This window comes from Ciconia boyciana, chromosome 7 (genome assembly GCF_034638445.1).
Source record: "Ciconia boyciana chromosome 7, ASM3463844v1, whole genome shotgun sequence".
Classification (NCBI taxonomy): domain Eukaryota; kingdom Metazoa; phylum Chordata; class Aves; order Ciconiiformes; family Ciconiidae; genus Ciconia; species Ciconia boyciana.
Genome location: NC_132940.1, coordinates 38481095 through 38491128, shown reverse-complemented (window position 1 = coordinate 38491128; position 10034 = coordinate 38481095). Strand labels below are relative to the sequence as shown.

Below are 10034 nucleotides of genomic sequence, written 5' to 3'. Positions count from 1 at the left end.
CTGCCAGGTCTGTGCCGGTCGGAAGATGCTGAGTTCCCTCTTGCAAGAAAGGGAGCTTCATGTCCTGTAGCTAATTAGCAATTTTCCTCTGCACCTGCCTTGCCACCGCCGCCTCCCCTCTGACCATCTGCTGTCTCAGGACTCCACAGGCAGCTGCGGCTTTGGTACTCGGGACCGAGATGGGGCTTGCGTTCCTCTGCTTTGGGGTTGGGGTTCTTGGCATCCCCCTGGAGATGAGCTGGGGCTCTGGTGTTGAAAGGGGAAAAGGAATTTCGTCCCTGATGGCTCCCTCCACCGTCTTGTGTACCCCAGTGTAGTGGGTATCCAAGCCCCGCCGTGGTCCCATGGCCATGCTGCAAATGACATCTGCCTGAAAAGGGAAACTGAGGCCAGGAGAGAGGCAGGGGCTTGCCCAAAGGTGCCGAGCCCAGCACCCGACAGGCAAGAGCTGTCAGGGACAGCTGCGCTTGCAGCAAGCTGACATCCCCCAGCGGGGAGAATGTGAGGAGGGGGGATGCGAGGAAGGGGGGCATGAGGGCAGAGCAGATGGGGCCGGCAGGTTTTTGTGGGGCTGGGTTGGTCCTGCAGACAATGGCGTGTCTCTCTGAGCTGCGATTAAACAGGAAGATTTATGCTGCTGGACAGCTGGCAGGCAGAGCTCACCGGCCCCCCCATCACAGCAGCTGCGAGCTCCCCACACGCGTGTGGCATGCACGGGCCCCCAGTGTGCTCCTGCATCTGCCCGTGGCACGTGCATGGCCCCTTGCACACCCCGGGCACATGCTCCCGGGCCCAGGCCAGCCGAGCACCCCGAGCATCCCTGCACGCTCGTGGCACGCTCCCCACGTGCTTGCGTGGCTGGGAGCAACACCGTCAGGGCTCACGGTGCCGGTGGGCTCCGGTGGGCGCGGGAAAGGCCTGGGCGAGTTTTGGGGTGCTTTTGAGTAGGGTGGGAGTGGGGATTGGGAATGCACATCCCGCTCCCTCCCCTCCCCAAGGGTCTGAAGCTGCCAGCCCCGGCCAGCTGCGGCCGCCCCACTACCCTCGCGTCCGTGTCCGTGTCCGTGCTCCCCCTGCCGGCAGCGGCCACGGCGGGCCGGGGAGGGGCGGTGCGGAGCGGAGCGGGCGGGTCCGGCCCCTGCATTCCGGGCATAGCAGCGCCCGGGCCGGCCCCCGCTGCCGGCAGGACGCTCAGTCCCGCCGCCGAGCTCCTGGGGCAGCACCGCCGCCGCCCCGCTCCGCCATGCCCCGGTAAGTGCCGCCCCGGCGGGGCTCCCACCGGCACCGGGACCCCGCCGGGACCGGGACCTCCGTGCGGGGCCGGCTCGGCGCGCTCTGGCTGCGGGGGCGGCGGCGGCGGCGCGGGGGTCCTGCCCGCCTCCCGGTGGCTCCGTGCCCGGTCCCCCGGGGCCGCCTCGTCCCCCGTCCCCGGACCGCGGGGCAGCGCCGGTCCCTGGGGGAGATCCCGGGTCCGTGGGGAGCCAGCACCGGAGCCAGCCCCGACCCTCGAGCCCGCCCCGGCCCCAGCCTCGGCCCCCGCCGCCAGCCCCGGCCGTGGGTGTGATGAGAGCGCCAGTGCTCAGCCACCGCAGCGGGGAGGCTGCATCTGGGCTCCCACCGCCGCCGCCACGGGCTCCCGCCCGGCCGGCACGTCCCGGCCAGCCTGCCAGCGTGCTGAGCGGGATTCCTGGAAAACAAACCCTTGTCCATCAGGGTCTGTGCTGCGTCCTGCCTGTACTGGTTCCCAGTTATCCCCTCTTTTCCCCACACAGGTGTCTTGGCGTGGCCAGTTGCTGCTAAGGTCCCCGGGGACGCCCTTCTCGGGTGGAAACGTGGCTTTGCTGACAGTGTGGGTGGAGATGAGGACGGCAGAGGACTCAAACGGGACGGTCCTGCACCGCCTGATCCAGGAGCAGCTGCGCTATGGGAACCTCACAGAGAACCGCACGCTGCTGGCCATCCAGCAGCAAGCCCTGCGTGGCGGTGGCGGTGGTGCCGGCAGCCCCCGCTCCTCCCTGGAGAGCCTCAGCCCGGAGGAGAGCCAAATGGTGCAGCAATCCACGCGGCAGGAGCCCCAGGGGCAGGAGCATCACTCTGACCACGTCTACTTGGAGAACAGTGTCTATCGGCTCTGCCAGCCCCAGCACAAGGGCGAGGAGCTCCCAACCTATGAGGAGGCCAAGGCGCATTCCCAGTACTATGCTTCTCAGCGGGGTGGGCAGCAGCCTGGAGGGACCAGCCTGGGAATTTGGAGTGAAAATGGTCTGCGTGGGGCCAAGAGTGGCACCCGACACCATGACGAGGGGCTGAAGGACCTGAAGCATGGCCACGTGCGGTCGCTGAGTGAGCGGCTGATGCGGATGTCGCTGGAGAGGAACGGGGCCAAAGCACAGAGCCCCATCAGTGCCTCCCACAGCTACCCCCAGCTCTCCCGCCACCACCAGCTCGCTGCCCTCCGAGGGCAGCACCCCGAGGGGCCGGAGCCCCGGGGCCCCCCCCCGGAGTATCCCTATGTCATCCCTTCCCAGGACACTTACCTGGCCGAACCTCGACCCTGTTCCCGGGAAGGTCCTGGATTTCAGCATCCCGAAATCAGGTAACCTGTGGCCCCTGGGCCCCACTTTTGAGGTGCCCACTGGGGGCCTCCCAGCTGTGGTGCCCCAGGAGTGGCCGGGATGGATGCTCAGAAGATGTGGGATGTGGAGAGCAGTGGGGGGCCCAGGCCAGCCATTGCCGAACCTCTCGTCCTCATGGGCCTGGATCCAGCTCAGCCTGCAGGGGTCTGCAGGGACCCCTCCGGTCCTCTTCGCTCCCCAGTCTCCCTCAGCACAGTTGAGTTTTTCCAACTGGTGATGAAAATCCCGCTGCTTCTGCAGACCCTGCCCCCTCCCCATGTGCTGGGAGGAATTTGGGGTTAATTTAGGAGCTGGAACCAGCTCAGGAAATGGCTAAATCTAGAACAGGCATGGGGCAGGGTGGAAGGCAAACGCGTTCCCCAGTCTGTGGAAACCCACCCCGGTTTGCTCCCGGTGCTGCGGGATTGCTGCTGAGCCGAGCCTGGGCTGGTGCAGGGCAGTTAGTGGAGGTGATGAGCAGTGCCGGGCAGCTCTCCCCTTCCCTTTGGCAGCTTGGTGCCTCTGGCAAAGCCCCAGGTTGCCTCCGAGAGAGCCACGGAGAGGTCTGGGGAGCCCGGAGGTCCAGGCATTGCCTGGCATTTGGGGAGGGCAGGAAGCAACTTCTTCCCGTGCAGAAAATGACGGGAAGAAGGGAATTGGTGGCTCGATGGGAGGACACACGCTGCTCCCAGCCCTGCTGACCTATCTGGGCAGAGAGCAATAGCATCTCCGGCAGGAAAACCTTCTCCTTCCAGGGAACAAAGAGGGGAAGGGGAGCTGCGAGGAAGATGTATTTATTCTTCCTCGCTCCTATATCATCCTGCAGGAATGCAGGCCCTTGGCGGGCAGCCCACGGCAGAGCGGGGCCAGGCCGTGCGCAGCTGCCCTGCTTGGGCTATTCGAGGCGGCCGCGGGATGTCGAGGAACTTGGAGCAGCCACACGAGGGGTCGCTGGGCTGGCCCTGCTCCTCCAAATACAGTGAAGATGTATTAATAGTTTGGTGGTGAGGAGTCATGCCAGGAGCCCTCACTTTGCCCAGAAAACAAGGAAAAGGGGCAGCGCTGCAGGCTTCCAAGGTGCATCCTTTGCCGAGCTGTTGTCCATCTGCAGCATCCTGAGCAATAAGGTGGGCCTGGGAGTCTGGGAGCCCATCCTGACCCACCAGCTAAGTCCTGGAGTTGTCAGGTCAAGGCATTCCTGCGAGATGGAGTTTATTTCATGTTTGAAGGTGCTTGGGCGAGCACCTTTTAGAAAGGAAACCCTTCCCAGCTCTGAAAAGGAGGATAGGCAATTCCTGGAGCCTCCTTTCTCCTTTGGGGTGACCTGGAGGCACCAGCACCCGCTTGGCCCATAGGTATGGAGTGGTCGGTGGGACGCTGGAGATGCAGTCGGCTCTCCTGCCCTGCCAAGCCCCTTGAGCATCCCTCTCCTCCCTCCCTGCAGGGTGCTGCCCAGCCATGTCCCCGCTGCTTTCCTGCCGCCACCGGGCGCCCTGTGCCCAGGCACGCTGGATCCTGCTGGCGTGGAGGCACTGGTGAGCGCCCAGGCAGTCTCGGCTGGCAGCCGCCTGGCCCGGGCAGACGCAGTCCTGCGGGAGAATGAGAGGCTCCAGCGGGAGAGCGAGAAGCTGCGGCGGGAGCTGGAGAGCTGCACTGAAAAGGCGAGCCGCATCCAGAAGGTGAGCGAACGGCAGCAGCCCCATGGCCATGGCATCATGTCCCCCCGCCTGGGGGGATGCTCAACCAGCTGCTGTGAAAATTCACCCCCTTTAGTGTTTTAATCCCTCCTCCTCCTCCCTCTGGTGGCTTGTTCCCCTCTGAGCAGCTGCGTTTCAGCGGCATAGCAGCCGGGATGAGGGAGAAGGAGCCCATTCTCTAGTGACCCCCTCCCTCTGCCTGTCCCCCCCATCCCCAGCCGCCACAGAAAGCCCTTTGTACAGCCACATACAGGGGCGGCTGTTCCCCGCCGGCTGGGCTATGGTGGAGCCAAAACCTGCGGAGGGACTCTTCTGCAAGAAGAAAGGCAGAAAAAATTAGTTTTCCCCAAAAACGTGTGCTAGGGGTCAGCCTGGGGGGGTCCCATGGGTGCGCTGAGCTCCTCTGGCAGCTTGGGTTGGGCTGAGCGATGCGGGTGAGCTTTGGCCAACATCTCCCTTTCCTTTCCTCATTCCACGAATATCTAACCCTGGCCTGTTCCTTTCTCCACCCCAGCTGGAGAGTGAGATCCAGCGCATCTCGGAGGATTACGAAAACCTTGTCAAGGCGTCTTCCAAGCGGGAAGCCTTGGAGAAAGCCATGAGGAACAAGAGAGATGGCGAGATGCGGCGGCTCCAGGACTTCAACCGGGACCTGAAAGGTGAGGGACCCTCCGTGTCCCCATCCCCACGGGCGCTCTCCATCCCCTGGCTTCTCCCCCAGGGTGTTTCCATGGGAAGCCAGGCTTCTCCTGCTTCCTCGGGCCAAAATCTTGTATTTAAATCTTAATTGGGTTTAATTGCCTTTGGACCAGAGCGGTTAGAATCGGCGAACAAGCAGCTGGCCAGCAAGACCCAGGAAAGCCAAGAGAGCAACCAGGGCAGCGTGGCCAAACTCCTGGCACAGAGTAAGTCCCGGGGAATGCCTGTCCTTGCCTGGCTCCCTGGGGCATCCATGAGCGGGACGGCGGGGCTCGGCGCGCTCCCTTTCGGCTGGAGGAGGAGGAGGCGGGTGGCGGGCAACAGCTCTTGCCCTTCCCTGGGGAGGATGGAGCTGCTCTTGGAGCTGGACTCGAGCCATTAATCCCGGCTGGCCGGCGGCGTGACCCGCATTCTCCACATTCTTGCTGCCGCGCCAGCTCTTCCAGCACCAAGCCCGCACTCCCACCCCACGCCAGCCCGGCCCTTCTCTCCCTCCTCCCTCCTATGCCTCGCAGCTGCACAGGCCTGGGCTTTTTTTTGGGAAAATATACCTAAATCCATTATTTTAGCAGAGAGACATGGTGTTGGTGTTACGTGGGAGGAATCGCACCCCTTTCCCTAAGGTGGTTGGATTCACGCCAGATGGCTTTTTACACTCCACGAGCCAAAATTTGGGCTGGAACATGGCAAATGGAGGCTTTTGGCCATCTGCCCATGTGGCTGGGATGCCCCTGTCCCCAATATACCTTGTGTGCTGGGGGAGGGATGGCACAGCCAGGTTTTGGGGAGCAAAGAGCCCCTGTGGGGCTTTGTGGACCAGCCTTAGGGTGGTGAAGCCTCCTTGGCTGAAACCTGGGGGCTCTCCTGCAGGCTACGAGCACCAGCAGGAGAAGGAGAAGCTGGAGCGGGAGGTCTCCCTCCTGCGCAGTGCCAATGAGGACCAGCGTCGGCGGGCAGAGCTGCTGGAGCAGGCGCTGGGCAGCGCCCAGGCGCGGGCAGCCAAAGCGGAGGCCGAGCTGCGGAAGAAGCGGGCCTATGTGGAGAAGGTGGAGCGGCTGCAGGCAGCCCTGGGCCAGCTCCAGGCCGCCTGCGAGAAGCGGGAGCAGCTCGAGCTGCGGCTCCGCACCCGCCTGGAGCAGGAGCTGAAGATGCTGCGGGCTCAGCAGGTGGGTGCCAGTGAGACACAGTGGTGGGTGCTGGTGAGACATGGTGGGTGCTGCATCCACCCAGCACCTCCTCATCCTCTCTTTTTGGTTTTTTTTTTGCCACTGCAGAGGCAGGCAGGCGCTGCGGGCGGGGGGACACCAGAGCTGAGTGCCCACACGCTCTCCGAACAGCTGAGGGAGAAGGAGGAGAAGATCCTGGCCCTGGAGGCTGACATGACCAAATGGGAGCAGAAGTACCTGGAGGAGTGCACCATGCGGCAGTTTGCCATGGACGCCGCAGCCACGGCAGCCGCCCAGCGGGACACCACCCTCATCAGCCATTCCCCGCGGCACTCCCCCAACAGCAGCTTCAACGAGGACCTCCTCCTGGCCAGCCACAAGCACCAGGAGATGGAGAACAGGTAGGCCCACCTCGCCGACAAGCTTGTGCCGTGGTCTGGCCGGGCAGTGCCTGCATCCTCCTCCCCTACCTCCAGCTCCTCTCCCAGCTTCTGCCTCTTCTCCTCTCCAGGTTAAAAGTCCTTCATGCCCAAATCCTGGAGAAGGACGCCATCATCAAGGTCCTGCAGCAGCGCTCGCGGAGGGACCCCGGCAAAGCCCTCCAGGGCTCCCTGCGGCCAGCCAAGTCCGTGCCCTCCGTCTTTGCTGCCTCTGCTGCCCTGAGCTGGCCGGGGGCTGGCCAGAGTGACCGGCTGGCCGAGGGCAGCTTGCGGGACAGCACAGGTAAAGAGAGGCACTGCCCATTCCCTGCCTTTGCTTGGCAGCAGGGAGCTGCCTGCAATTTCCCCTGTGGTTTTGGAAGTAGATTGGGGAGTAGGGATTTCTCTGGTGAGCTGTAGGGACCAGCTGGAGGAGCCGGCCATCCCTAATGGTGTCTCCTCCAGCAGGCAAAGCCACCACCGAAGGGGCAGCAGCGCCTGCTGCCCTCCCCCTGCCCTCCCACTCCAAGCACGGCAGCAAGGATGGCAGCACCCAGACGGATGGGGTGGCTGAGAGCAGCGGCCAGGGTGAGGGCACTGAGCACCTGGCCAGTTTCCTAGGTGAGTCCCCTGGGGATGGCACGGGGGAGAGCCAGGGATGCTCCAGCATGTGGGCGTGGCATCCAGGAGACGGGCTTTGTACGAGCATCGGTGATTTTTTTTTTAAGACATTTTAAAGGCCCCAGTTGAGTGTGATGGGTTTGAATCCCTGCAATCACTCATTGCTTTTTTATTTTTAAGGTGCAGAGCTTTTTTCTTGAACACCTTGGGGGGAGGCTGGACTAGCGGTACACTTGCTGCTGGCCCTTCGGTGGGGTGGGCGCTGTGCCAATGTTCTTGACCTCTCCTCCAGCTCTCACCTTCTTTCTCTGCAGAGAGCTCAGCCACTGCCAGAGCCCCAGACCTGTCCGACATGGTGGAGATCCTGATTTAAGGCCAACCAGGGGCTGCACATCAGCCCCTCCACCTTCCCTGCCTGCTGCACAGGCAGAGCTGCCCTGCCTGCACCTGCCCGGGACAGAGGAGCCTGCGGGAAGGAGGACTGAGCCTGGAGCTCAGCAGCATCCCCATGGCCAGCCTCAGCGGGTGGCCCCCATGTGTGGGAGGGCCGCCGTCCCTGCTCGGCACCCACACGGGTCCCCAGCTGCGCGGGGCGTGCTGGAGCCCGGGGACCCCACAGTGGTAGCAGGGCCTCTCAACTCCCCTGTAAATATACACAGGTTTTGTACGATGGGAGCAAATGTATTTATCGTTTCAGCCTCTTCTTCCCGAGGCGGGGGGCTTCTTCCCATCCCCTCCCTTGGTGGCTCCATCACCATCCCACTTCTGGGTCTTGGCCATCCACATCCACCCAAGTGCTTGGCCTCCGACTGGAATTTCCCACTCTGCTTGCCCAAACGAGCTGATGTCTCTGCACGAGGGCAGAGCCGGGAGGGATCTTCAAAGGGTCCCATCAACTGCCCAGATCCTCATGGCTAAGCTGAGCACTGGGAGCCCCAAACCTCCATCATCTGCATCCATCACCTGCATCCTGCTTCTGGGTTTTTATGATGGACGGGTGAGGGGTTCAGGATGGGGTGGTGGTGAAGCAAAAGAGAGAATAATAATTGAGGGAATGAAAGGTGGAGGAGAAATCCCCTTGAAACAGGAGGTGAGATGCTCGGAGTGAACCGAGGATGGCTGACGGAGGTGGTGGGACGCACCGCCCCTCTTGTGGCTTCATCCCACCCCAACATCCCCCAGCTACTGGCAGCTGGCTTCTGCCTGTGGCCAGCGCTGATATCTCGCTCCTCTGAGCTTGGACACTTCCTGTCCTTGCCCTTCATGTATGTATATATATATTTTTTTCTTTCTTTCTTCTTTAAACATGTGCATTTGCTGGACAACTGCATTTTTTATTTTTCTGTCCCAGACACGTAAAAAATGCGTTCGGTTCTCGTGCATTGTTTACAAAGTAGAAAACAAACAAAAAATTATGAAAGAGGAAAAAAAACCCCCACAACTTAATATATTTTATATTAATATTGGTATTTCTTTTTAAGTATTTTTTTCATGCTGTGAACTTTTTTTTTCCTGCCAAAGACGATGAATTCTTGTTTGTGCGTTTTAAGTTATCTTAAGTATTTAAACGTAAACCTGGCTGTTTCGTTATGCCGCCCTATACCGAGATTGCTGTAGCATTCCACTTGGTATAACAATATTTTAATAAAAAAACCCCAAATATTGAACCACGGGTACTCTTTTTTCCCATGCGATGGGGTGAGACAGAGGCGCTGCTGGGGGGAAGGGGTCTAGGGGTGGTGAGCCCCTGGCTGAAACACTGCCCTTCCCAGCTCCCCAGGACAGCGATTTGGGGAAAAAAATGCTCAAGAGCATCTCTGTGTTCCCAAAATCCCATGGGGATCCCATTTCCCCCACCTCAATGGGGGAAAAGGATGGAGTTGCCTAGAAATGTCGATGTAGTTTCCTTCCTGCTGCTCTGGTAAGTCCATCCTGGTGGGATCCTCCTCTTCCTTGCAAGACCTGTTCCTGCCCTCCTAAGCCTCTACTGCAGGGACTCCTCAACAGCATCTCCAAGCACAGCTGGACCTTCCCGGTCCCCAACCTCTCCCCTGGCTTTGTCAGCCACCTCCAAGCCCTTCCCACCTTGCTCAGCTCCTTGGTCTTCTGGAAGACCAGAAGTTCTGGTGTTAATGCTAGGGTTGCCTTAAATCTTCCACAGCCATATCATGCTGCTCCCCTGCCCTTCTCCTCTGAGCTTTTTCTTTGCTGCTGTAATTTGACTTTTATTTTTAATAGCTGTCGCATTAATGCTTCCCAAGGAGCATCCCCGGGGATTCTGCTCTGTCTGCTTGGGTGCTGGCAGCCTGTCTGGAGCCATCACCAGCTGGGCTGGGGCTTTCCCTTTTGTGCATCACTTGGCATTTATTGGCAGCTCATTTTTTTAACTTGCTGTCCCTGGGGACCAGGAGATCATGTGCAAGCCTCTGCAATGGGCTTTAGCTCAGATTATGCAGAGCAGTGGCATAAGAAATTGGCTTTGCTGCCAATTCCTCCCTGGAAGGTGGCTTAGGACTCTGTTGAGTATCACCGGTCTTGGGCCTGTAATGTTGAACACCAGCTCAACTCTACCCTTCCCACCTAGGAACCTGGAAGGAGCATGGCTGAAAATTTGGGGCTTCCTGTGGCCGTGGGACAGGTCTCCATCCCTGCAAGAGCAGGTTAGAGAGACTCAGAGCAATGGGAAGCTCGGAGCCGGGCTCCTTCTTCCACCCATGGCTTCTCCTGGGTTTTGCAAGCAGAGAAACAAGCTCCCCCCATGCACAGGGAATGTCTGAAGGGGACCTTTCTGCCCTCCCCGAAACGGGGCCAGCAATG

The 10034-nt window shown here is 60.7% G+C and overlaps 1 protein-coding gene across 3 annotated transcripts; it reads left to right on the top strand.

Annotated features, from left to right (window-relative positions):
* The first annotated feature begins 1133 nt into the window (after positions 1–1133).
* Positions 1134–8884, top strand: AMOTL2 (angiomotin like 2). 3 transcript variants are annotated; one of them, XM_072867115.1, is made up of 10 exons: positions 1134–1251; positions 1773–2596; positions 4060–4294; positions 4827–4971; positions 5125–5217; positions 5882–6177; positions 6286–6578; positions 6689–6900; positions 7065–7217; positions 7532–8884. In XM_072867115.1, exons 2-10 carry the CDS (start codon positions 1860–1862, stop codon positions 7588–7590), a joined length of 2223 nt encoding a protein of 740 aa, XP_072723216.1. In that variant the 5' UTR covers positions 1134–1251; positions 1773–1859; the 3' UTR covers positions 7591–8884. The 3 variants fall into 3 exon arrangements, with proteins under 3 accessions (XP_072723216.1, XP_072723215.1, XP_072723217.1); XM_072867114.1 differs by having other exon boundaries at positions 7062–7217; XM_072867116.1 differs by lacking the exon at positions 7065–7217.
* The last annotated feature ends 1150 nt before the right edge of the window (positions 8885–10034 follow it).